We start from the raw sequence: 27,897 nt of genomic DNA, 5'->3' as shown, positions 1-27,897 counted from the left end.
CCCACTTTTATAGATAATGAATAACTAGTTGGTGTATGATTTAGTCTTAAAATATTTTATTAAGCTCAGATAATAATGCAGAAATCCATGTAATAAAACAACTTTAGAGAAAAAGCTAAGTTAAAATGAGTTACTATAAATATTGCACTTAGAATTCTTATTTTACATACACAACTCCTTAAAAAATCGGACAATTATAAATTAACAACTTCAAAGTAATTGGAATTTGGTATGTTTGAGATCAGATGGCTGTGCTGCAAATCTTCAGCTTTAAGACTTAGGAGGATTTATTTTCTTGTACATGTAATGGATACGACCTTGTGCTGGGGTGTGCTTGGCTGGATGGGAGGGAAGAAGGGGTGAACATGGTCGTAGTGTTGAGAGTCAGTTGTATCTTCGTAACATAGTGAAAATTAATTTTCGAGAGAGATGATAGAACGCAGTTGCAGAGTTTAGTTTTAACATGTTTTGTTTTTCAAGGCATTTAGGATCTTTGAGTTCTTAGTCTTAAAACTCATGACAAAGCTGTTGGGAAAGACTTTGCCTCTACCGTCTTCTTCTACCTGGCCCATGATGATGTAGTTTAAACCTACGAAGGAGAACATGATATTGTAAGACACAAATCTGAGTCATGATTTGATAAGTATAATTCTTTATCTGTGGTCTCTATTCATTTGCACTGTTACCAATGCCTTCTAACATTTTTTCCTTCCTCCCTAAAGCATATACTTCCTTACCCATTTTTGCCATGCTTGTTACACAATAAAGTACAGTAAAAACCAAGTACTTATATAGCGAAGTATCTACTACATAATGAAATATATAGGAGATATTCATTAAATGTAGACTGCCAGATTAGTCTAAACGACTTTAGAAATGCAGTATGAACACTAGATAACTTAACTACTGACACCCAAAGTGGAATGTGTCTCATTTTGAGTATTTTCTCATTTGCTCAGCTTGTAGGATAACGCACTTGAGGGATAATGCAATTAAGTATTTTCATTCCCTTTTCCTCCTCCAAAGACATAAACATTTTCTAGATATAGAGAGAGGCACTCAGACAAGCCAGGTGGACTTAATGTGTGATAAGTCCTGGCTTTGGAGAAATTGGATGGATTTGCGTATTTTTATGGCTTAGAAAGGTTAGGGGTTTGCAAGGCCTTAGGCTGAAAGGAGTGGTATTACAGGGGTATAAGCAGAAAAGTTTAGATATGAAGTAATGGCTATTAAATAATTCATGGAGATTTAGGATGAGAAACAGAAGTGCGTGGCTTAGAGCCAGCAGCCTGCCTAAAAGGAGCCAATTTGTTCCACCAAGGATATTATTATGTCTCCTAGACATATGTCTAATTTCCAGAGAACTGACAGTAAAAGCGAAAGCTAGTTTCTGACAAGGATTTTTTACTTTGGTACTGCCCACTTTGAATTAATATGCTTAAATACCAGTAATATACTGAATGTTATCAGGGGTTTTTTGATGCTTATTAAATTGACTGTTTCCTGCAGTGGTTCCATTTGTGTTTCACCTGTTTACTCTGGAGGCAGTGCTGAAAAATGTTTTATTTTTTACTTAGTTACTTCAATGAAAAACAGTCTCAGTATTTCTTACAACACCACGTAGGTATAGCCCTTGTTACATTTAACTAGAAATTATCTTGACTGATCACTGCATAGTATTGTTTAAGGTAGCTATAGAAATACTGGCTGTTTGCTGATACAGAGTGGGCTTACTACTAGTATATCTACAGTAAAGATGTAAATATATACAGGAGAGAAGCAACAGGGAAACATGTTGATCTTTGTCATTTGCTGTGACATACTGTTCTTTTAGGCTTAGCATGCTGTTGTTTTTCCCTTCTTAATAACCGTGTATGAAAACTAGCTCCAAAATACATACACGTAAAAACAAAATCTGACTGAGCTTCATTTGAGAGAACTAAGCCAGATTTTACTTTATATCACATGGGTTTCAAAAAAAGTTTTTCAAACTCCTTTCATCTATGAGTCTAATCCTTCATAAGTAAAACTGAAAAGGGCAATATAAACCTGGATAACTAGTTATTTTTATCTTCAATTGATTATAGTATTAGTTGCTGATTATAGAAGCAATTATTGTAATTTTACTGATTTTTGTGATCATATTTCAAAGAGCAGTTTTCAAAACTGTTGTCTTTTATAAACACAAAAAGCAGTTATTTTTATGTACTTACCTCTTCTGATGAGAGGACACTGCTTACATACAACAATAATCTTGGCACTCATACTCTTGCCAGCTTGCTGAATTGCTAAATTTCCCTCCTTATATACATTAATGATGGATATTGTTGCATGCAGGCTGCCAGCCCGCGTTATTGCTGTTATTACAGTTCCAGTTATTACTAGAAGAAAAGACATTTGATACATTTGATACATTTTTATTATTTTTTAGACATAAATTTTGATGCATCATAAAAATGGAATAAGTATATTAGTCCATAGTAAGGAAACAAACAATACTGGAAACAATTACTAAAAATATGGTTATCACCTGTAATAGATAACTCACAAGTGACAAATTTTGGTGGTACCAAATATAAAACTGTTCCTAGAATGTATCTCTTATGCAAGCCCAGTTCTAGGTTTTGATAATTTCAATTAAACAGTACAGTTTGATGCTACTTTTAATGATTAATTTTAAAACAGTGGAGAAGTTGAATTGAAAATGTCCTAGCCAAAAGCAGAATTCCCAGCTCTCTAACACTTAAATGAGTAGCAGGGAGTAGTTAATGCCCTAGAAGCTAGACTTTGATCTGCCTGAGGCCTGATATTGATAGGAATTTGCTGATTTCAGTTAAATTTAGACTACAGATTACACCATCCTATCTCCTAAAGACCTCTCAGTATGAAAATAAAGACACTATTTTTTTTTCCTAGGATGACTAGATTGACTTGCAGGCCATCTTTATTTATTAAAAGTATTAACAATTATTTTTCTTCTCAGATCATGTTTTGTAAATAAGCTATTCTATCCTACGATCAGTTATGTGCAGCCAGATTTATTTCGTGAATCTGCATAATCCACGTTTTGAGTTAGGCATTTGTAAATGTATACATTATCTTCTTTTAATCCAGAGCTTTTAGTTAAATAGGAATGTTCAAGTTCAATCAAAAGAGAACTGTGGATATTAAAATGCTGTGTATTGCAGTTATATTTCTAAAAACAATAAAAATGAAGTGCATGATGAAAGAGAAATAGCTCTTATTTTCTAAATTCATAAAGTCAGCAAATGAACTTAGAAAAAATCATATTCTACAAAGAGCACACTTTCTGTTCTCACCTTAGGATACGCTTGCATTCAGAGTAGCATATAAAGTATTTTTACTCTTAGTCCTGCCATGGAAAATACTGGAAAATTTCAAGTATTTGACAGGTGAGAGAAGAGAATGTGATTGAGTACCCTGATGTTAGAGGAAAAAGTTTTATGTAGTGTCTTTTACCATCTATCACAAGAGCTGAGGTGTGGTCAGTAAGAGATTCTTTTTTTTTTTTTATTATTATCTTCTTTTGGCCTTGGGCCAGCCTATACTGGTTGCAAATTAAAACAGGCTGGTGGTCAAGAGTGGTAAGGGGTTATGCTGCAATGACTGCATTTTGCTTTAGGGTACAGCCACAGCTCTCAACTCTTTTTCTAGCAGAATGATGCAAAAATGCCCCCACATTCCTGAAACAGCAGATTGCCTCAAATCTCATGGGATTAGCTATAAAGTTAGAGTTTGATTAAAACAAATAAACAAAAAGGAGGTAGGGGGAAGTTGTCCCATCAATTTTTTAGGCATGTTATAGGCGATTAAAAAAGCTTCCAGTGTTAATAAGGGAAAATACAACTGAATAAATCAGCAGTGACAATGCCATCCAAATACACAGCAGACACTTTTTCCCAAGCGATTGTGTCTGTCTGTGGAAAGCAGTGCTTGTAAACTTCCATGCCTTCTAACTTCTTTAAAAAATGTTTTGAAAGTCTATAAACTGAATTGTGGAATAGTCATCAGGTAGAGCATAAAATGTGTGTTGGCTGGTTACAGACAAATGAGATGACAATACAGTAACTGAATCAAAACTTTCTTGTAAGAGGTTGTCTGACTTGTCATTTCATTTTAAAATTGGGAAAGTATGTTTGTTTCAGCTATATGTGCAGTGCCTATTTCATAACATCTCCAAGAATGTATTGAGTGAAAGACAGATACGATGTCAGATACAAACATAAGATGGTGTAAAAATATAGCCTATATATTAATGATAACTCAGAACTACATCTGGTAAAATTCCTATGAGTCTAAAAACACAGTGCCAAGTGAGTAATTAAAAAGAAACAAACTTTGCTTCCTTACCGAAGTTGCTTGAACAATAATTGCTTTCTAGAGTCCCACTCCTCTTACACTTTTGCTGGCACAGGGCAGCTGTAGGTTTCACAACTTTTTGAAAAGCAAAGAATAAATTGAAATTGAAATGAGGTATTTGATACAAGTGCAAAGCAGTATGCTTAAAAAAAAGATGAATAATCCTGATGTATACATTACTAGATATGGTATTGCAAGGGAGGAACACCCCAATCACAATATTCCTTTTCTCTGCCCTCCTCCAATCACCATCATTTCATGTGTGTCTCAGCTATGCATCTCTTCTAGTGACCTTACAGAATGGGATATTATGGAAAATTTACATTTGATTGCAGTGTGATCTTACATATGTAACTTACTTCGTGTTGTTGCCTGTTGTCATACAGCCCTAGTAGTACACTTAAAGTATCATAACATTGTATTACAGTAACACTTCAGAGGGAGGAGGTGGCCTTTCATCTGAAATTACTGTACTGTGATGGAAGAGATCAGAGTTCAAATTCCTGACTTTTTCTGAATCTTTCACATAGCTTCAGGGCATGTAGTACTGTATAGTTTTTAATGATGACATTTTGAATCACAACATAGTGTTTGAAGTACCTATTTAATATTAGGGATTGACATTTCCCTTCTGAAATGGAATGATCTGTGTATAAACAAGTGAGTACACTTTGTATTGTTTTCATCCTTGGGTGGATGTTAACAGTCTATGTACTTTACTCAGCTAACCCTTTCTATGTAATGTGTCGGGATGCAGTATTTTTAAGGCTTTTTATGTCCTTTTCAAATTTGTTTGGAATTGGTCAATGACATCGTCATTATTGGAAACACGAAGCTGAGACAGACAGATTAAAAAAAACCCCAAACCCCTACAATTACCCTAATTTCCAAGAAAAACTAGTTATGAAGAATACAGTTGCTTTTTTTTTTTTTTTTTTAAGTGGAGCATTTTGCAGAAGTTTCATTCAGCCTATACTTTCTGAAAAAGAACTTCTGACTAATTTTCCATTCAGTAATTTATACTTGTGCTTCTTTTTAATTGAAGTAATTTATTCTTTTTATAATTTTCCAGGTTTCTGAGATTCAACTGAATGGCATTAAAATTACTTTGCCTTCGGTGTTATGGCCATGACTGCTAGAAGATTTGCGTACTCACTGTTTTGCCTTTCAAATCCAAAGTTTAAAAATTGGACCCCATATTTTTCACTGATCTCAGGTGGTTTGTTCTTCTTGTTTTTTCAGTCTTCGCATGATTCGTATTCAATGAGACTCTTTAGAAAGTTAAATGCCTCCCACGAGGAAAAGTGTTCTGAAGAGGGAGTTACTATGTCTATGGAGACACATCTGGTCCTATTCTACATGATGTAGCCTCAGCCCTACAATCAGATCTACACACTCATAGGAGTGGAACTCCCACTGCCACCGCTTCTGCTGCCTTGATGCGTCTGCATAGTTGTTTTCTACCAGTGTGTATTTCTAAAAATATTTTTAATTATATGCTGAGTTGCTTTTTATAAAGTGACTTCTGTACAGAATACAATGTAGAAGTAATACACTATATGCAGCTACTAGAACTTTAAACTAAATGATAATTTTTCAAATTATTGTTCCAAATTACAGTTAGCATTTGGTGTAGGGTGCTATGCCATTTAATTAGTTTTCCTGTCTCACAGCACCAGTTGCTACGTCATGCAAATACCCCCTATCTCAATGCTACATGCAGCATAACAAAAACTAAGAATTTAATGTTCCTTGAGCCTTTCAGATCAGTGTTTGTAGTGGGAAGGTAAGAAATGTAGCAGGTAGATGAGCCACAGGTGCATGCCGGTATGGTAGCTACCAAAAATTTATTGAGGCGCTCTGATTTTTCTAAACTTAAAACGGATTGTGCATTACAAAATATTCTTCTTTGTCTTCTGAGGGTTTGGGTTGGTTTTTTTTTTTTTTTTGTGCTAACACTTCAAGTTCTACTTTGGATTTCAGTAAATTTTGGTTGGTGACTAACTACACCATGATTTGTCAGTAGAGGCAGCCTATTGTTTGTACAGATGATTAAGGTATTTTAGCGAACTGTGAATTAGAGAACTGAATTAAAAGTTTAGTTGCCTGTTTTTTTACATGTAGTCATATTGACAGACAAATGCATGACCTGATCCAATGAAATAAGAAAATCAATTACTTAACCATATGTATTGGATTAATCTTAATTCATTTTACTAATAAATGCTACACTATACATGTATTTCTTTAAGTAGTAATATTTTTAGGTAAGATAGACTGAGGTAATTCTTGAAAGTGCCTGCTGAAGTTAAATATTTTATTAATGTCTGGAGTTCTGTGCAAGTTTGAACAGGTCTGATTTGCAAGATAATAAGCTAAGTCTGTTTGAACTGAACACTTCTGAATGCAAATGATTGATCAGGGGTTTGGTGTGCTTTGGTTTGTTTTTAAGATCAGAAACGCCTACGCCATGCACAACTGATCAGACATTGAAATGACCTCTTATTTCTGTCTGCCTGACAAGTCCTTTTGAATACCTGCCCTCTGTTGTCATCTCTCAGGTGAGTTTACCTTGTTTTTATTTTCTAACACCGATGTTGTCATAAAAATTGATTTGGAATTAATTAGTAAAGTTACACCTCTTTTGCATGTGCACATACAAACAGTTCACAGAGCAAAACTCAATGGCAAAACCCTGAACACAAACGCAGTGTGACTTATCTGACAGCCTGCATTAGTTGAGACCAAGTGTTTGAACTAACAACTTCGTTAACAAGTGCTCTGTAGTGAAGAAGAGCTGAATTATTTATCAGTAGAGCAGCAGTGACATCCGAATGATTTACAGGTCATTATGATTTCATTTTTATAATGTTTATTTTCATCTATTTTAAATATCTTTCATTATCAGTATTTAAGCACCACAGCTTCTTGGTTTCCTGCTGACAGACCATTGCTGTCCTGACTTTTGATGTGTTTTAAGTACAAATCAGGTTGCAAAAACATCATAAATAATTTGGTTTTCTTCTATAACTGTATTTTAAATCCCCTACATTCAGGTTACAGAAATTATCCCTCAGTATCTCAGTAATGAGGTAGTTTTGGCAATACCTTCAGAGAAATCCTCCTCTGATCTTTCATATATGCTGTCTAGTCGTAAATATAAAACGAAACTTAATTTTATATTTCTGTATAATTTCCAATCCCTGAATTTTTAAAAATAAAAATGTTTTAGGAGAGTGTCATATTGACAGGATGTCGACAGGATCTAGAGAGGGCTCAGGTGGGTTCCATATGAATTTTGCTTGCTTGTAATAACTATATAAAGAAAAATACGGTCCGATTTTTACATATTAACTTGTGTAGAAGAAAGAGTTCCTTTAAATAAAACTATTTCCTGAAATATTTAGAACTTCTTATACAAAAGAATTTTGCTTATTCATTCTTCTACGGAATTTGCTAGTTACCTGTTAAAAATTTGAGAAGACATAGGAAAATTCTGTCAGCTGGAGTGAGTTACTGTTACACTGAACTCTCACCTGGATAGATTTCCTTTTAGTAATGTTAAGTAGATTCCCCCTTCAGTATATTAAGATAGTCCTTTGAGTATATGAATTTTAATTCATTCCCTCAGCATATGAAATACTAACAAACCATAAAGCTGTAATTTTTAATATACCTTCTATTACATTTTTTCTGTAATCCTCTCCTTGTCCTGTAATAATTAATTTTTCTAGGAAATAAAGTCAGTAAAACTTACTTGAGGTAACAGGAACTGTTGTGGTAGTAGGTGGAACTGTAGTTGTGGGTAACTTTTTTGGTCTAAATTTATAATGGCAAATAAAGCCATCAGCCGTTAAGCTTAAATCAGACAAAAACTGAATGAGCAACTCATTTCTCTCAGACAGAATAGGCCTGAAATAGAAAAACAAAAGAAAATGTTTCCATTGTTTTGAATGTCAAAGCCAAAAAGAATTAATAGCATTCTTCCTACAACAAAAAATAGAAAGCTTTTTGTTTTAAATATTAGTCCGAATGCAGTATCTGCCCCCAGACTAATACTGACATACATGTTTTTTCGTTGACATGTCAGACGTTGGTATTTTGAGTGTGAAACTCATTCTGATGAATCATCTAAACCTCTGATTTCTGAAGGTTATGACAAGTTATGAAGGTTATGAAGGTATCTTTAAATTCTTCCGTTTGACTTCATTGCAGACTTCACTTCCATGGAACGAAAGAGGCTAGACTAACACAGTTAGTGTTAGTTTGAAGAAATTCTCAGTATATAGCAGAGGTAAGTAAATGGGTTTTTAAAAATTTGTTTTTGCTTAATGAAAAACGTATCATGCATTTGGAGGGCCTTAAGAAAATTAATTCCATGTCGGATTCTGTAATTCTTCAACAAAACCCCAAAAGAAAAAAATGTTTTGGGTTATTATTTCTGTGGGCTCAGTTTTTCATTACCAAGGCCTTGAAGAGCTAATGGAGTTATTTTAGTATGTGAAATGTCGTGAACAAGCCCTGCTCAGTGTACTAGTTTTCAGTTTATAAACTGCATAGTACTTTCTGTGATACTAACTGCCTCTGGATGTGGTTGTAGTGCAATGGGACTTCATTCAAGACTACTGTTACAGAAAATCATATGGAATGCAAGCCTAGCCATAGCAGCTCTCCTCATTCTTCTGAGCTTTCCACAGACCTTGTCTCAGTATTTATTAATAATTAGTAACACCACTTTTTCAAGCAAAAAACAGTTTTTGGAAACTGGAGGAACAATAAACATAGGGGCAAAAGAATTGCGGTGAGGAGAGAGGGAAATAGGAAGTGGTTTTCAAATGTAGTTTTACTAAAATGACTCTTTTGTTTCTTCCCAGCAAGCCTGACAGATTTCATGAGCAGGAGTTCTTCAAAACACTTAACCAGGCCTCTGAAGTAAAAACTTCTGATCATCTCCCAGTTTCCTGACAGATGTTTCAGAAATCAGTTTATATTGATGGCTGATTCTGACATAACCAAAAGTAAGTGCCTGGTTATCTGGAATTCTGTAGATTTACAGATGCTGTGGTAGTTGCACAGATTAAGCTTTTCTTGCTGCAGTATTGGCGCAGGCTGTGGATGCACGAGGACACTGATTATCAGCTGCCTGAGAGCTTTGTGCTGCCTCCTGAACACCAAATCTGAAAAATCTGACCTAGTCTGTGTAACCTGTCCTTTTAAAACAGGCTTTTTATCTGAGAGACAGGTGTTTTTTTGAGTAGTTACTTTTTCTAATAAATTGTGATTATCATGTATGTATCATAATCATATTTAGCAATCCGGTATGTGATTACACTGTATGCTTGCTGGTCTGCAGGTGGACCTGAATTCATCTCTGCAACCAGCAAATGAGTTCAAGATACTCACTTTACTCATACGTCTGATCTATACCATTTCTGTGACCGAATGCCATGTTACATTATTTGTATCTGCTGGCTAATGAGTTCCACCTTGTATAATCACTGTGTTAGACATGTAACTAATACTCTTTATAGAAGGCTTGCTTCACAATTCAGTTGCACACCATGATTTCTGGTTCTTTTACAACACTCATATTGTCCTTATTGTTCTTCTGAACCCAGATGATACATTATGAAGATAATTCTACAGACCTAGGGGAAAATCCCCAAGAGCCATACACCCGTTTCACTGGATATAGAAGCTGCCTATATACAACTCTGCAAGGGAAAGTGACTGCGTTCCAGCTCTATGTCAGATCTCTGGTTAGGAAGCAGTGCTATCCTAAAATTGGCTTTCAGGACACTTCTAACATTCTGTAACAGGAAATTTCATCTCTAAGCTACATGGCCCAAGTCTCAGCCCAGTATTCTGCCCTTATTTTCCTGTTGCACAAAGTCCATACTAAAATGTCTATGTTTTGAAGCCCACTATGGTTTGTCAGGACAATTTACAGCTTGGACATGCTGTGGGGGTAGATGCCGAGCCACAGTTGAGATGTGGTTTTTCCTGAAAACTAGGAAGTGATTATGTAACTACTGCTAGAATTTAGCCTCTTGAATTATTTTAGCGGCCTGAATTACCTAGCACTTAAAGAACATTCTTACCCATAAGACTGTCAGTTACCAGTATCTTTTTATAGAGGAGCTTTTTAAACTTTACTACAAGAAGGGGGCCTGAAAAGAAATGAATGTAAGCCTGAAAATATGTAGAAAATTTCAAATCTGAAGAAAGGAGAAAAAAAAAAAAATAAAAATAAGTGTAACTCAAGATCCAAAGGCTAAGTTGGCTGAAGGAAACAGAAGTTAATATATTTCAGGTGCAGCCCTACCCTTAATTAAATTCTTGCCAAATTTCTAATAAATTTCCATAGGCCTAAGCTTACTCTATTTCTAGCACTATAAAGCTATTGCATAGCAGCTGTATGGAGAAGAAAAATCTTTAAAAAGACTCTTTAAAAAGGGTCCTACAGAACGTCTGCCTCCCCTCTCCTCTCCTGAGGGTGTATTACATAACCTTTAAAAATACCAACCAAACAAAAAGCACAAAAAATCCTTACAGTAAATCTCAGTCTAGCAAGCTATGCTTAGAAAGACTGAGGCATGCACCTCCTCCCCCTGTACCACAGTTAGTTGATCTTGGGAATCAAAATAGCTGCCACTTCTGAGACATAATTCTAGTCACACACCTCCATGTATTTTTTTTTTTTTAATAGCTTGTATTTTTTGAAACAGAACGCATCCTCTTAATCTTCTAAAGCTACTCAGCTTTAAGAAGCTTGATGGAAGAGGAACAATGGGAAAGGACAGGTAAATATTACTAGCCTCACTCAAAAAACTTTACACTTTTTTTGGGAATAATTACGATCCACTATTGCTAGACCTGATTAGTTACAGTGCCATTGGCTGGGTTGAGGGTGGCTGGGAGGCCTGGGGAGGGATGGGTTGTTTTTTTGGGGATAGGTGAGTTGTGGGTTGGGGGGAGTGTTGAGGGGGTTTAAGGGGCAGCAATTTGATAGCAAAGCTGGCAAAAGCCTGCTGTGCTACCCAGCACACTCAGGAAAGCCGTCTGTGCCATGAGAGAACGTGTCTGGGCCCAGATGGAAGAGATGGTGAGCAGCGATGTAAGAGCAGCCAGGGAACCAGCAGAAGGGAAGTGGCTGAGGGGAAAATGAGTCAGATAAAGTGAGTCAAGGAGCTAGTGAGTTCAGATGGATCCCTACACTTCAGTATCTATAATCAAAATGTACATATTAAGTGATGTTTGTGTTCAGCTACAATTAATACTGGTGTTATAGCAATATCAATAGCATTAGCATTAGTATTGATGTTATTAGATAGTGCTCTAATGAGGCTTGAGGGACAGGACAGAACATGGGCTGAAGCCAGGACTAGTCATGGAGGGAGAGAGAAAAGGGAAAACCTAGGGAGAGACAAGATACTAAGCAACTACTAGAATTTCAATTGGATTTACAAAAAGTCCTATTTAATTTAAGAAAGAATAAAAATCTTTCAGAATCCCAGTATAGAACTGTTAGCAAAATGACACATAGTGGTAGTGAAGCTCATAATTCAAGAAAGTTACTTACGCTGGTGGACTGTCTCCACAGTACTTCCCAATTCTTTTAGCATCGTTGATTTCCCCACCATTAAACACTGCGACATAGTCATATCTGCAGTAGTTGTCTCTCTCCACATCAAACTTCTCGAACTTTAACTCTATTAGCTGCAGGGAAAGTGTAAATATCTCATTAAGGTTTTGATATAGCAGGATTTATTAGTGCTTCTGTTAGTGACCTCTTCATATGAAATACTAATTGATTTTTCTTTTCATATAGGAAAAGTCCTTAATCCACTTAATTGTGAAGTACTTTAATCCACATGACTTCTCCAACAGATAGTATGACTCTAATAGTCTATAAAAAGTTTTGTTCGCAAATATATGCAAGTAACTTATGATAAAGTTATTTTAATGAGTGAATAAGAACAGGATAGTAGTGTTATGTGTTAAGTTGCTTAACCACAGAAAAGCTAAACCACGGAAAAGGGGCTTTTGGTATCATTCAAGATACGCTAAAGAAAAAGCAAAGGCAAAATTGGTGAGCTGCATGATTGAAATGGAGGTAATACATGCATTTAGGTTGCTTCTTTATATGAAGCACAGCAGTATTTAAATGACCTTCACATAAACAGCACAGATGAGGCTTGAATGACAACAGTGAATTGTGTTGATTGTAGATATGCAGGATTTCTCTTTCAAGGTCTGTCTCAATCAAAGATCTTATTATATATTTTAAGACTGTACAAAGGAAAATGAGTTATTTGTACATTGCATACACTTTGATTTACTGACATAGTAAAAATTATCTTGTTCTACATTCACAGTAATGACAGCCATTTATCACCCGATGTCTTAGTTTTGCCTGGATATGCTTTTGCACTATTCAGATGTGTAAGGCATCATTTTGTTTCCCATAAAGTATGAGTAACATAGAGGGACTTGGTTTCAGAGATGAGTAACATGCTTGTTTCAAAAACCTTATTGTCATGATGAAAAAATGCACTTTAAATGGAAGTACCCACCTGAATAATATTCCTGTGATCAAAAAAGATGGTATAGAAAGAAGTAATGCGACTGGGAGCAGAAATGTTACATTCTTCTTTCCATAGGCAAAACAGCAAGCCATAATATCTACTTTACTATTGTTCATAAGTGCACTTTGCACTAAAAAAGTAGTATTTCATAGATAGAAGCTCTTCACCATCATGAGAAGCTCCTCCATCTTCTGTTATAAACGAAGTAATTATTGGTTTGTATTAGGAGCAAAAGAGTGCCTTGTTTTATTGCTCACATGCTTGTGAAAGGGAAGTAGAGACAGCAGCACGTGAACTTTGGCAAAAGGAAGAGTGAACAGCTTTTCATGTGCACTTGAAGAGAGATGCTTACTCACTACTTCCCCAAAAAATGGCTTTTGTAACTGTCAAAATTCTGCCTAATTTGCATTCAGACAACCACTGTTGCAGTACATGAAAAATATATATTTGGAAACTCATAGATTTATGGAACAGGATCTTCAAAAGGCACATGATGTAACGCCCTTATTTTTATGCTTATATAGCCTTTCTTAAATCTTCTCTACAAGCTTAGGAAAAGTGTTTAGGCTTATCTAGAGATATTTGGAAAGAACCAAAGTAATCTGCAGTTTACAGATAAGGTTTTAAACATCACTGACTATCTACAGGATTGTTAAATGACCTGTATCTAGCAAGCAAGGAATGTGGATTAAAGAGAAGTACAGGGAAGACTAAGCTGACAAACTGTTTCAGTTCAAGGGAGAAAATATCTTGGTAAATGGAAAAGTATGAAAGAACTGAAGAATATATTTATCTAAGGTGGCTTTTTATTTGGAGGATTACGGTCATGAACAGAAGATTAAGAGGAAAATCATCCTTACATGTACAGGAATTTTAAAAGCTGGACATGGTTAAGAAAAGCAACCTACCAAACACGCTTGGAGACCAAAACTTTCAATCATTGTGGACTTTCTGCCAAGGTACAGAACAGATGGCTCAGCAACAACTAGAAAATGGATTGACATTAACCCTATAGCATGGGGAACACACTTGTGTTTGCTATGTGTGGCAAATGGTGGCAAATGAGCCCTCTTGGTCTCCTGTCACATCTCTTCAGGTCTTAATGAAGTGGTAACATATGTTCTGACAGCATCTGGCTAATTAAACAAGCATGTTATGAGATGGAGCTTTCAAAATATGAAATACAACGAACTATGAAATGCACTTTGAAAATCCCTGTGCAGAACACATTCAGATAGATTCCCTGTACTATAAACAGAGTAAAATAATTTCTGCTTTTAGTAAGTTCGATCAGCTCTGCCTGGGTACCTCAGTAACAATCTACAGCAGCACCAAAACCCCTACAAATGTTGTTAGACTTAAACCTAGCACTGATCATCATCATCATGTTTGGTCCTGAGATGATCACCTGCCCTAACTTAGTTTGCATGACATTTTGTTAAATAACAAAATAATCTTTAAAAAATTTGTTTTAAAAGCCTCACCAGTCACTGATGCTTTAAAAAGTTTAGGGAAATGTATCAATGTACAGAAGAGGACCTACAATGTTGAGAAAGCATGGGAGTTACTGGAGTGAGCCAGGTAATACGTGAGAGGAAGGTGGATATCACTGGAGTGTGGGTGTGCCTGCACTCCTTGCATGTACCCAATTTCACATTTCAGCCAGAGAGCATTTTTCCTGTTTCAGTGCAACGCAGGCAGCGCGTTGTGCGCGCAGGCTGCTGAGGAGGTGTGAGGCCTTGCAGACCATGGGGGCCTTACCTGGTTCTTCGGGGCGACGATGTGCCAAGAGCAGGTGACTCCCGCTGGGTAGTCTCGCTCCGGCCAGTTGGGCGTTTGGAAGGACCCCGACGGCTTCTCCAGTCGTCCCCCACAGTACTGATCCCCTGCAAGTACAGTGCACCGTGCTGACCGCAGTGCAAGAGGGACGCGGGTGACCTGTGTCGTGCACTTGTTTTACTGCAGGGGCCTCGGTGAGGGAGACGTGGCCGGTCCCAGCCGGGTCCGTCCGCCTCTGCCACGGCCCCACCACAGGATGTGGCTGAGCCCTTCAGCTCAGCTGGTGGCACTTCTGGGAAAACATGTTTAATAAAGGGCAGAAAATGCCAAATGCAGATAAAGAGAGGGATAAAAAGAGTGAGAAACTTTCCTTCGAACGCCAGGGTCAGCGGAGGAGACGCAGGTGCTGGAGCAGCCACTCCTGCAGCCCACAGAGGAGCTGTGCCAGGGCTGACGGGCATTTCTGAAGGAACTGCAACCTGTGGAGATCCCACAATGGAGTGGGTCTTTTTCCTTCATGTTTCTTCCTCCCAGTCCCAAATTACAAAGCTACAGCAGGTATGTAATCCCTATTTATAATACGATTATGAGCCTTCTTTATTAAATAAACTCAATCGTGTCACAGTCATTTAATATATATTTCAAGAAGTTATCAATACAGGGATACAACTGGAAGGACTAATAAATTACTCATCACCTGCACTGTGTCTGCCCAACAACCTGTCTAGTCTGGTATGATGCTAATAGCAAAAGCCTTGAAAGAGAGTCACTCAGCAGGGCAATCCCACCTCCCTGTAAGCTCCCAGCCTCTTACATGGTCTTCCCAAACACAAGGCAATACCTTTATGTTCAATAATACTTAACAAATGTACATGTTATTCTAATTGTTTTTAAATCAGTATAGAAATTGACAATCCACAATGTCCCCCAGCACAGCACTCCATTTAACAGCTTAACAGCTGAGAAAAATCACCTTCTCCTTTCCTTTGCAGCCACTTGCTCATCTGGTTTTTGTATTAGAAGAGACAGTGACTGTGGTCCCCATTCACCAGTCATGACTCAGAGCCCACTCCTAAGCTCCCCTTGACGTTCTCTTTTCCAGCATAAAGTGGTCCGTGCTGTGCAGGTGGTCTCTGTAGATGTTTCTTAATTCTATCATACTTGTTACCTCTGCTTCTGATAGTTTTATTATATCATGTTCTGAGATGGGGACATTAGAATGGCACACAGTATTCAAGATGTAGATTCATTATGGGTTTACAGTGGCATTTTTTGTTGTTGCTGTTGCTTGGTCTTTATTTCCTTTCAAAAAATTGTTCTATTTCTTTTTCTTTTTTGATACCTCTCGAGCACTGGATTGATGCTTAACTATTGTTTTCATAAATAATCTATTTTAAACCAAAGATCTTATTCTTAAGCAGTAATAGTCAATTCAGAGCCCATTGTACTGTACAAAAAGTTAGGGTATTTTCCACTTATTTGCAACATTTATCTGTATTGGATTTAATCTGCCACTTTATTGATGAGCTGTTAACGTATTGCTGCTAGGTGCAGTTCTTCTGCAACTCTTACAATAGTTAGCCCTCCTCTTTATTACTTTGATTAATAGTAACAGCTAAACAGTTATACTTTGCTATGTGCTAAGCAAGATAATTAATGAATACTTTGAACAGCACAATCCCTACTATCTCTGGCATCGCATCTTTTTAAGCATTAATGTGACTCTCCATAGAATTGTACGGTTATATTTGTCTTCAGCACATACATAATTGTTAATTACCTCTTTCATGTGGTTCTGCTGCAGAAAACTTCGCAATGAATCCACTTCCAGCAGTGTTAGCATCTGAAGTCATCTGCACCAACATTTTATTGCTGCTGGATACAAGGGCACCTGGTTTCACAGTACCACAGAACCTGCCAATGCGTTGTCCATTGACATGGCCACTGTATATATCCACAAAATCATATCGGCACAAGTTGTCACTTTCCAGGTCTAAATATCTAAAAGAAAGAACCACCACTTTTCCTTCTGGGACCTGCAGAGAGAGAGAGAGAGAGGAGGAAGGGAGGGAGAGATGTACCTTAAATTGTGACTGACACCATGTATCTGTCTGATCCCACTATTTGCATGAGTGTTTTCATATCCTTCCCTTCTCGCCAGGTAAGGTTTTTTTGTCAACTATACTCCAGGCAGAATGTTTTTTAACATCACATTGGACTAATCATAAAAACAAAGCTCTGGCCATCTCTGTTGCCATTATCTTCTTCCTGATCCACAGTATCATCTAGCCAGGCTCATACACTTGATTATATACCATCACCACCCAGTTCAGTTTGGCATGTTTTTCTTATTTTCTGTTAAAAGTATGCAATCAGCCATGGAGCTCCCTGTCACCAAGTAAGGTGGGCAGGATGAGATTAATATGGTTAAAAAAAATATGGAATAAGCAATATACAATTTTGAGCAAATGACATGGCCTCTTTTATTTTGCTGATTTGTGTCGTAACATTTCATAGTTTGAACGATTTTTTTATTTACTGACACATAACTTATAAATAAAATTGGCAACTCTATGGCTAATGCTGTACAGCCCTAATATTTAGTTATTTAAGGGAGTACTGCAGTGAAATAATTATATTTTGAAAGAATACATAAAACTATAAACAGAGTTCGACAGAACTGTTAGTGGGTATCCTCAATACAGAAAAGAATTTTGCTTTCTGAAATATCTGAGGAAACATAAGACAGGGCAGATCTTACATATCTCTATCTGTGGATGTTGTGAAAGAGACAAGAGTACTGAGAAGATGTAAATTAAGAGAGCATAATAGTTTACAAGGAGGATAACATTTCCTGGGATAGAGCTGCAAGCTTTTAAGAGAATAAGCAGCATATTGAGAAGTTAAAACTATTCTAACAAAGCACTCAATGGAGGGCAAGAAGAAGGGAAACTGTATTTTAAAGTACAGAGAGACCCTAGACAGGCAGAGTGTGATTATCTGCATTTAATTCATAGCCTGGTAGAATGGTTACCTATTAAAATAATTGCAGCTGTTCTATTTTACTGAGACACTATTATTTTCTGCTTTAAATATATAACACACACTTAATATATCTGCAGTAAGTCCACATTTAAGAGTTTTTTTTTTTTTTCCTTGCTTAACACTGACTCATTTTAAAACACCAGTTTGAGATAAACTACAACTGGTCCTATATGAAATTGTCAAACAGTGTTTTAATGTTGTGTGTTTCGGAAATAATCACATAACCCACAGAAGATACTAATACAGGCAGCAGCTCTATATGTAGTGAAAAATGTGCTGTAGATACGTTAAGGTTGCTCATTCATGTAGCTGCTTTTATGTCCATTGCTGATAGTGATCCTGCAGCAGGACAGACTTTTGCATGAGCTGTTTTCAACTGCCCCGCGGCCCACGTACATACTGGCTCACCCGCCCCGTGAGAGTTCCTGTTGCTGGTTTCAAAGAATTTAAGTTCAGAGTTCTCTCAAAAATGCATTCAATTCCCCTGTGCTGACATATATCACTACTACTACTACTACATCAAAACCACAAAACTCATCTAATCTTACCCAGAAATTCCAAAGCATGATGACTATGTTTTAAAAAACTTTAAAGCCAGATGTTAGGTTTAAAACTCATGCTACTGAAGCAAGCAAGCCCTATAGCTGGTATCAGAAAATACCCCACATGTATATTTAGTCAGCATAAGGCCAATACAGACACATGGTCATGTTGTAAGATACTCTGTGAAAGCAATACGCCTCCTTGAATCACTGCTCTCATAACTCTATCTTATTATTGCATTCACTTGTCTTCTGGTCTGAATCACTAAAAAGCATTAAGACATGGTCATTTTAACAAAAAAAGAGCTAAAAGGAATTTGATATTCCTCTCAGAAGAACTGAACGTTATTTATGGTCACTCTAAAAACTCTATGTGACCGGACAAATCAGTTCAAAAATTCTGGCTGTAAAGTTAGCCAGACAAGATCAGATTTAGACAGTTAAATTGAAGCAGCCTTTTTTCCAGAAATAGGTATGTAAAATAACATATGCTCTTTTGAGGTGGAAGACTCATTATTCATAAGTTTGTACAACTGGTACAACAGGATCCAAATAAGGTAACCCTTAGAGGTTATCAAGTTCTAAAACAGACAGAACTGTTAGGCCTACAGTTAAGATTATCCAGTGTTTTCTGCCACAGTGTCTTGCAGCCTTGTCACAACTTACCCATCTTCAAGAAGTTTCCCGTTTTCCTTCCACTGTTTCTGAAAGTTGAGCAGCAGTTGCTCTATCATATTAGATTAAAGTTACGTCAGTGCTTGTGAGATTTTCTCCTACTTTCTCAGCTTGAATTGCTTATTTGAAGACACCTACTCCCTCCCAGAGTTTGAAGAAGGAAGTTGAAATGTAAGAGGCGGCTGTTCCTGGAGTAAGAAAAGGCCTTTTTGCTGTCCTTGTAGAAAGGCATTCAGATTTAGCCAACTGGTTATCCCTCAGTAATGCTGGTGGGTGCTCACTGAGAGCTTTGTTCCACAAGCACATCGAACCAGCGTTGCTCTGCTCTCACCAGCCTCAAGGCACTCTGTCCCACCCCCCGCTATTCTGCGCTCTCATCCTGCCCCAAGTGGGGCGTGGGGAACCAGGATGTGGGACTGACCCACGCTCAAGAGCGAGAGGACGCTGGCAAAGCAGCCAAGCTCTGAACTGCCAGCCAACCATTCACTCAAGTCTTGGGTTTTCTGTTTCATGGTATAAGTAATTCTGTGCAGCGCTGTATGCTTCCTTCTCCTCTCTCCACCACTGACTATGTTATACTATACTACATAACATTATCTAATTATATTTCATTATAGTTTTTACTCTCTCCAGCTTCTATTAGTTCAGTCTACTAATTCAGTCTACAGAGTTTCTAAGTTTTGTTTCGTGACAGTTCGTGAGAAAATGTGTAGGAAAAACTCAGCCACATGGTCATGAATGTTTAACAAGGAGCCTACTCCAGCGTTTAGTTGTCAGAATAATCCTTGCTCACATTTAGCTGAATTTGGGGAGATAAGTAATTTACAGAAATATAAAAACTGGGGCCCCTAATCACAGTCACTACTTACTGCCATTACTTTATAAAATAATGTCATTGCTTATTAAAATAATATTTGTCATTGTTCACAAAAATAACAATTTTTTTTCAGCATATTAACTCAAATACAAATTTGTGGTCTGACCAGATGACATTCAAGAGTGCAGAGGATGGTGGTTTCACGTTCTGTCAGCAGCCTTTCCAGTTTGCAGCTACTCCCAAGGAATCCCACCCTAAAAACAAGCATCTTTGCAAAACAATACTTTTCTTTCATTTCTAATATTTCCCTTTTTTTAAATGTTGAAAACTAATGCGCTAAAATCTGCCAGTGTTTATCCTAGGACATTTAAAATATTGCTCCATGAGAAACACAGGGGAGAAAGCAAAGGCCAGCATGACTCAGTATTGTTTACTTTGAGCCATGTCTGAGCCTGATGCAGTAAGATGATGGGATACCTCAAATGAAGAACTGGAAGGAACTGCAGCTCTTAAGAAAAAAAAAAAAAAAAAAAAAAAAAGGAAGGGTCAAAGGAAGAATATGAGAAGAATATGAGAATATGGGATGCTTCCCCTGCAGGGTGTGCCTTGTTTTCCTGTTTTATCCATCCAGCTGGTATCTTTCAACAACAGAGGCACTTTAGCTTCTGCCTCTCGTCACATCAAGGGTGACTGACCCATACTTTCCCTCTGTTTCCCTTACTTTAACTCTATGAACTTCTTTAGGATCAGAAATTATGACTCTAAACTCGTGTGAAGGATGCCTTACTCCTGTTGAAGGCTAAAGGAAAATAGCACTCCCTGAATTTTTAGGAGGAGTTCTCCTAGAGCATAATTCCCTGAAATCATCCATGTAGATTATTAACCTTTGCAAATGGGCATGATAATTTTCTATATACAACTCATCACAATATAAGATCCCTAGGTTTTTTTTCGTTATCATTCGTTGCAAGAATTTCACATATTGTTAATCAAAGTTCACTTACATTTAAAGAAGTTAAGCTGGTTTTCTGTTGTTGCTCTGACTGAACACAAAACCTTCTTTTCATCATTGTGCCTCCCTGTTTCTGGGGAGGATTCCCCAACTGTTATAATTTTTAAAATTACTTGGTTTAGATTATTTGCTTCAAAAATAGTCTTTTGGTGGGTGAAAAACCCTTAAATTCTGACTTTCTAAGAAAATATTTAGCCTATTTTTTAAACCTATATTAGATATGGGTTTAATATATTTTGGTATATGTTTAATATCAAAATGTTGATTGCATGTTTTACCTTATCAGTCCTACGTAGACTTGAAAAATACATCAGCTACCTGCAAGCCAAAGATAGTTTCTCTCTATTGAGAAGGAATGTGAAAGTTATTTGGAGTTATATCCTGGGAAGAACCACAGCTCCTGCCTAGTTGCTTGTTCCCTACCTCCATCCTTTCCAGCCATAAAGGAACAATTTTTAAAACAATTTGTACTAGCTTGCTCTCCCTGACAAAGACACTAGATTCTGTTCAGCTATTTCTTTTCTGGCAATACAACTATGCATAGAGATCTGTTCTCTACTGGAAGGGCAGTTTTACAATGATATGGGAAAATGAATGCTTAAAATGTAGAGAAAATGATTTAAAATATTTCACTCCCCCAGGGCAGATTCCCAACTGCCCTGGTAAGTTAATTTTTCAAACCTTGCTTATTGTCAGCAAACTTGCTGGAACACAGCTCCTGAACCTATAAAAATATAACCTTACATAACTCTGACAGTCTTCAGTATTATTGTTGCACAGAAAGTTGTTAGAGTTTTATGGGAACTATGCAGTCTGCCAGAAAAAGACAGGACAGCAGTCCAGATTCTTGGACTGTGTGACACATTTATGTGAGGTGATGGCCAAGAAGGATTACAAGAGTATTAAAAGTAAATGCATGTGACATATTTTAGATAAAGCTATATACATTACTATAGGAAAGGAAATAGCTGTACAAATGACTTCTTAGCAAAGTCAGTTAAAAGCTGCTGGGTAGTCTGCCAAGGTTGTAATATAACCACAAGCATGTGCTGAACACTTCTTAGACCTCTTAGAATAGAGAAGCTGTTTTCTTTAGCCATCTGAAAAAGTCCCAGTCTCTTGAAATAACATAACCATAATTGAGTTAGAGTGACTCTTCTAGCTTTAGTAAACCAGTTGGAAAGCTTTCAGCTGATACCTGAATGCTACATTGCTTTATCTGTACTACCCATCATGATTTCTAAACCTATTTTCTTCTAAAGAATGAATTAGCTTTCACTGTCTCTCTGTGGATTTCTTCTATAGACGATGAGATCCTGTAGTTGAGAAAACAACAGCTTCATGCTTCTTGTGACCCAGACGCAAAATGAATCAATGTCTCTTCCAGTTTTGCAGACTTGTCAGATCCTGCATTAGGCAGAGTGTTTTCAGGAAGGTGTTCACAGCCCTTGGCTAAAACGGACAGGCAAAAAGTCTTAGTCACCTTCTAAGATCAGATGCTAAATGTGGAAGCCTAACAGTAACTACAGCATATTTCTTCATGGCAGTGTAACTGGCTTTCTTACTTGGTGCTATGGCAAGCTATTCTGAGCCTCCGCAGTACCTGGTGGAAGGATTTTCTTGCTTAAATTCAGGCTAACCAGACCCTTGAGTGTACCACTTCTCCTCAGTTTGGTAAATCATCCTCTTTTTAAAGCGGGTGCAGGCTTAGCCCTTGCCTTCCCTACATCCTTCCTGCACATCCAAAAGACAAGGTGTTCTACACAGTGGAAAATAAATCATCTTGACTTAGTGAACAATATTATCTAATAGGGGTTAAATGATGTGTGGGCACAAGAAAGCCTGGACTTCTACAGCCTGTGCAGCCCTTCTCTAGCTCCAACTGAGCTGCAGAGAATAGGTATGGAGCAGTCGAAGAGCAAGAGTAAACGGCACAGCAGAACAGTGGGAGTCAGGGTGGTCATGAAATGCCAGAAGCCACCAAGTTTCTCCCAGTGTCAATAAGGCCCAAGTGCAGACACAGCTCTGCTGCAGTTTTGTGGTAATGCTTCTTACAACATCCAGGCTAACCTGGATGCTCTCAACTTGTTGGCAACAGCCACATTAAGTCTGCAATGAAACCACTCTGTATGGAATTTTTAAACACAATTGTTCCCTTCTCCCTCTTGATCATCCCCATGATGAAGGGTAGATCCATGGGATGCTTCAGAAAATGCTGCTTCAGTGCTGCCTCCATTTGTAGTTTGAATTTTTTAATGGTAAAAATCTTATGGTGTTAAAATTATTATTTTCCTCCAGATTCAATTTTGAACTTTTGAAGATCTAATACTGAGTTGTACTGGTAAACTAACTTTGATTTTTTTTTTTCCCTTTCATTTAAGGCATGTGTGTATGATTCCAAATGCAATCTGCATCTGCTCTTCAGATTGTGAGGTGGGCCATGCTAATTGCTGTAATCTCAGCCCCTTGACAGCAGGAAGCAAGTTTATTTACGAGCATACACTGTATTTCACATCATACTCTTCTGGATAAAGTCAGTCACAGATTAAAGGTAATCTCCAACTTGTCCCTGATAATAATAATGCATAAAGGTGCAGAAAGCAACTGTTGCATCTTCACTGGTATGCTTCAGATAAAACGATTAAACTTACATTGCTCGTTTGGTATGAGAGTCGTTTTAACTGAACACTGTAAACAGATCAATGTCTCCTGCTTTGCGTCAGCATCTCTATAGTAGCAGGAGACAATTATCCTGTGACATCCTATTCTACTACCAACATCTAACCTGTAATGCAGCCTTTGAAATGAAGTTGTTTTCAGTGATCCCATCAACACACAGACTAATTTTTTTTTTAATCCTTTCTTATATGTTTGTTTGTTTTTTTTTTTTTCTGCAAAGCCCATATAGCCCATATTCTAGGTCTGAATATCAGGGATGATCTTAGTGAACTGTGCCTAAAAAATGGGAGAGGGAATTTGGTGGGCTAATTTGGGGGATTTAATTTATGCAGATGTGAGGAAAGGTAATCACTAACTCAGGTCCCTTTCTCCAAGACTGTTGGATAAGGACACATCCAGCACTGGAGTGTTTAGTCCTAGCTGTTTAGAGGCATTTACTGTCCATGAATACAATGTCCCTGCCCCACAGTCTCATTTCAGCATCAAAATATCAATCCTACCATATGCTTTCACATGGTCATTCATATATGTAACAACGCTTTCCTATTGCTTTGTCAGCTTGCTATACGACATACTCCAGATTTCCTGGCTGGCAAAACACTGTTACTAGCACACTACAAGCAAACTTGCCTGAATTTTTCGGCTGTGTTTGAAACTTTTTCTGTGTCTTATTGCCAACAAATTTTGCTTTCATTATCTACACCTCACGGCTTTACGTTAATCCATTTGATCTAACTAACTATTGCTTTCTGCAGTATCTGGAAGGATAGATGTTTGCCTTCCAGTGGGTTAATTTGAAACAATTAGAGATATATCTATGGAAGTCAATGAAAATTTGCTTCTGACATTAGGCAAGGTCAGTTCTATTTCAGCCACTATTGTTGTATTACAGCAACCCTAAAAAGCTCCAGATAGTTGAGCTGCTCAGAGTTACTGAGTTCATTATTGCACATACGTTATCCCATATAAACACTGGCATTAACAACAAATAGCTCTCCATTGTCTTCAGCACTGATTTTGTGATATTAAAAATTCTTACTGTGATTTTCCAAGTACATTTGCTGTTTGGAGGGTAGACTCCAGGAAATCCTTCACTCCCAATAAACCCTGACTCTCCAGATACAACTCCTCCACATGTAAATGTAGGCCTGAGAATAACAGGAAAAATAGTACTTAATTTTTAAATATATTTCATTTATTCTCTCCATAATAGTAAAGAGGCACAGACTGTCTTATACTTAGAAACACAGTTTAAATACATAAAAACATTGCTAACTTTAAACATATGTTTTATTACTTAATTACATAATTTCACTATTGACACAGAATGTGCAATTTAACACACAAACTTGGGGGCAAAGAAAATTAACTACTTGGACCTTAATTCTGGGTTTACACAGACTGTTATCCTGCCTTCCTTTTTCAATTCATAAGATGGAAGGTGTGGTGGTGTGATAAATCATTGTAAATTGCTATTGTAATGAAAAAATAATTATTAAAAAGTCATTAGTAATGACTTTTTACAGTATATATAATAGTAGTTAAAATAGCACAGTAATAAAAATAACTTTTAATTCCTTTCTATTCCAGCCTGAAATGCTTTGGATTTAGGTATGTTAACCAAGTCGCTTCAGAAGTTTTGCGTGCCGCCGGAACCCAACCCACCGTGCGCCCAAGTCCTGCCACCCTAGCCCGGTGATGGCTCGTACCTCCCGCTGTCGCCGGTCAGAGCTGAGGCCAGGGGTCGGTTCCCTGCCCCGGCCACGCCGCGGGGACACGCAAGGAGCCGCGGAACGGCCCTGCGCAGATCCACGGCGCTACCGCGGAGAGTGAGTGAGCGCCCCGCTGAGCTTTAGGCATCGGGATAGCGTACCGTACCGTATATATAAGGTTACGTTATACTACGTGACTTATTCTGTTACACGGGGCTGCTCTCGCAGTGGCGCGTTTCCGTGGAAAAAGCCCGTGTCCGTGTCCGTGCCCTGTTTTGGCGCAATAACGGGCAATAAACCCCCGCGGGTGCTGCCCGGGGGTCAGCGGAGGTGTCCGCGCACCCCACGGATGCGCGATGGGCACCGCTCCTGCGGAGGGAGGGGAGGGAGGGAGGGGGGGAGGGAGGAAGGAGCAGCGCCGTGCCCGGGGCGGCGCAGCGCTGCGCGGGCGCGGAGGGACGCGCGGTACCTGTGCGGAGGGGTCGCGGGGCGCGCCGCCGCCGCCAGCAGCAGCAGCGGGAGCAGCGGGGCGGCGGGCGGCATCTCCGGGCGGCGGCGGCGGCGGCGGCGGCAGGGGCAGGGGCAGGGCTGGGCGCGGAGCCGCTCCTCCGCCTGCTCCTCCGTGTGCGCCGGGGCCGGGGGAGGAGGGAAAGCCTTCCGCGGCCCTCCGCCCCCGGGGCAGGGCAGCGCCGGGCAGGGCCGCCCGCCCGCCCTCCCGCTCGCTTTCTCTCCCTCTCGCTCTCTCCGGCGGGCGAGGCGCTGCGCGGCCGCGGAGCTGCGGGAGCCGCCGGCCGCCCCTTTCCCCCGCGGGCCGTGCCCCGCGTGTGCCCAGCCCCGCCCCGCCGTCCCCCGGGGAGGTGGGCGGCCGTGCTGCAGCCTCGGCCCCGGGGGCCCCCCGGCACCGCGTATTTTGCGCACGCAGGGGCTGAAGGAGCGCGCAGCGCCCGGGGGAGGGGGGGGAGGTGTCAGCGGGAGCAGCCCAAAGCCCGCAGCCCCCTGCAGCACCCTGCTCCCTGTCCTCAGGTGGCACAGTGGGGGTGTTTGTCCTGGTCATGAATGAACTCAGTGTCACCATTTGTGCAATCGTGTACAGCTTTGCCAGTGCTTGAAAAATAGTAATGCTACTTTAACATTTGTTCTTTATTTAAATTCTAAAGTAAACTTAAAATGCTTCGTCTTGTTTACCAATTGGTAATCTTGACTCAGTAGCCTTTTCGCTCTGGCTGTGAAAGATACTCTTTAGAGGGCTGTGGCAGAGCTCGCAGTAATGAACTCAATACTTGCGTGTTTGTAGGACTTGGGCCAAAGTTGTTTGAGAAAATAAATGAAAAATTAAGTCAGTATTCTTATTAAACACAAGAAAACTTGACATTTTAAAAAACTTTTCCAGAAACCGCATTGTTATTGCTGTTGGATGATGACATACAGATTATCACGTCAATAAACAATAATTTATCTTTTAAGGATTGTTTTAAGAAGTGCCTGTCCCTCTTCTTGCTCTAAGTCCTTCTTCCCATATACACCTATTGCAGGAGAAGAAGGTAAGTGTGGAGTAAAGTGTTCAGGCACAGCCAACTGACACAAAGACTGGAGGAACTAAACAGAAGTTCTGCTGCATGCAAGGCAGCTTGTAAACCTATTCTCTTATTTTTAGCTTATTTTTAAGCACTTAACATTCATATTCTTGCAAAATACAAAGAAGGGCATCCCACTCCCAAGGCTTTAAAGAAGTGCTGTGCATTAGTGAGGATGCTCTGAGGATTAAACAGGAAGTGGGTGCTGCAATTTAGCAGATGTGATACCTGTACTCTCCCTTCCGCAGTGCTGGATGAAGAAAGCGGTAGAATAACCTGGATGCACACTTGCTAAATTTCCCAGAGGATTTGTATGGGAGCAGTGCAGCTGCTATTGGGATATCCCAGATCCTTGGAGGCTGCCCGCAAGATGGCTGGTAAGTAAGAGGTGCCAACAGCATTTCTGTGTGCACAGAGGCAATGGAAGACAGCACAGAGCAGAGGCAGACATGTGCATGTGTTTTGCAGAGGCCCAGGTTTTGTATGAGTGCATGTGTGTCAGTGGCCAGCTGGGAATGCCTGGCATGCAGCTTTGAGGAGGGGCAGCCCCACATCCCCCCACGTGGGCCTGGAGGAAGGAGCAGGACACATCTAGGCAAGGCTTGGTGAAGGACTGGGGCAGGGAGCCCAGTCCACACAAAGGGGACGGTGGAAACAGAGAAGATGATAACGTGGTCAGAGCAGAGATAGTATTTGCAGCTGTATTTTGAACTGATTGGAAGGGGCAGAAATTGGAAATAAGAAAACTAAAAAGGAGACATTTACTTATTTCATGACCAACAGGATGCTGGTTAGCAACCAAAAGTTTAACCGCTACCACTAGGTGTACTGGGTTTAGTCATGAAGGTAATGAAGATTAATACAAATTGCTAGATATGGAAGTCAGTGTATATGACAAGGAGTTGTGTAATCCTTGCACCAGAGACACGAGTTCCCTGCTGCTCCTCTTTGTCAACAATTTTGAGGTTTAGAGAAGACCCACTATTTAAAAACAAGAAAGTATTTCAGGCCTTGTATCCACTGAAGATCTGGCCTCCATGTAAAACCACCAGAACAGGCTGTTAGTTCCCATGGATTACATGTTCAAGGACTCT

General features: G+C 39.0%; 1 protein-coding gene across 1 annotated transcript; it reads right to left on the bottom strand.

Annotated features, from left to right (window-relative positions):
• Positions 1–49: 49 nt before the first annotated feature.
• On the bottom strand, positions 50–26,040 carry PCOLCE2 (procollagen C-endopeptidase enhancer 2). Its single transcript, XM_042797356.1, has 9 exons — positions 25,699–26,040; positions 24,557–24,665; positions 16,528–16,783; positions 14,730–14,854; positions 11,963–12,099; positions 8,138–8,292; positions 4,372–4,455; positions 2,214–2,381; positions 50–589 (listed from the first exon to the last, which is right to left on the bottom strand). The coding sequence occupies exons 1-9, from the start codon at positions 25,770–25,772 to the stop codon at positions 459–461; spliced, it is 1,239 nt and encodes a 412-aa protein (XP_042653290.1). The 5' UTR covers positions 25,773–26,040; the 3' UTR covers positions 50–458.
• Positions 26,041–27,897: the final 1,857 nt, after the last annotated feature.

Source organism: Tyto alba, unplaced genomic scaffold, assembly GCF_018691265.1.
Source record: "Tyto alba isolate M040663 unplaced genomic scaffold, T.alba_DEE_v4.0 Super-Scaffold_10, whole genome shotgun sequence".
NCBI classification, from domain to species: Eukaryota; Metazoa; Chordata; class Aves; order Strigiformes; family Tytonidae; genus Tyto; species Tyto alba.
The sequence above is the reverse complement of the archived record's forward strand: the minus strand, read 5'-3'. Positions and strand labels throughout refer to the sequence as shown.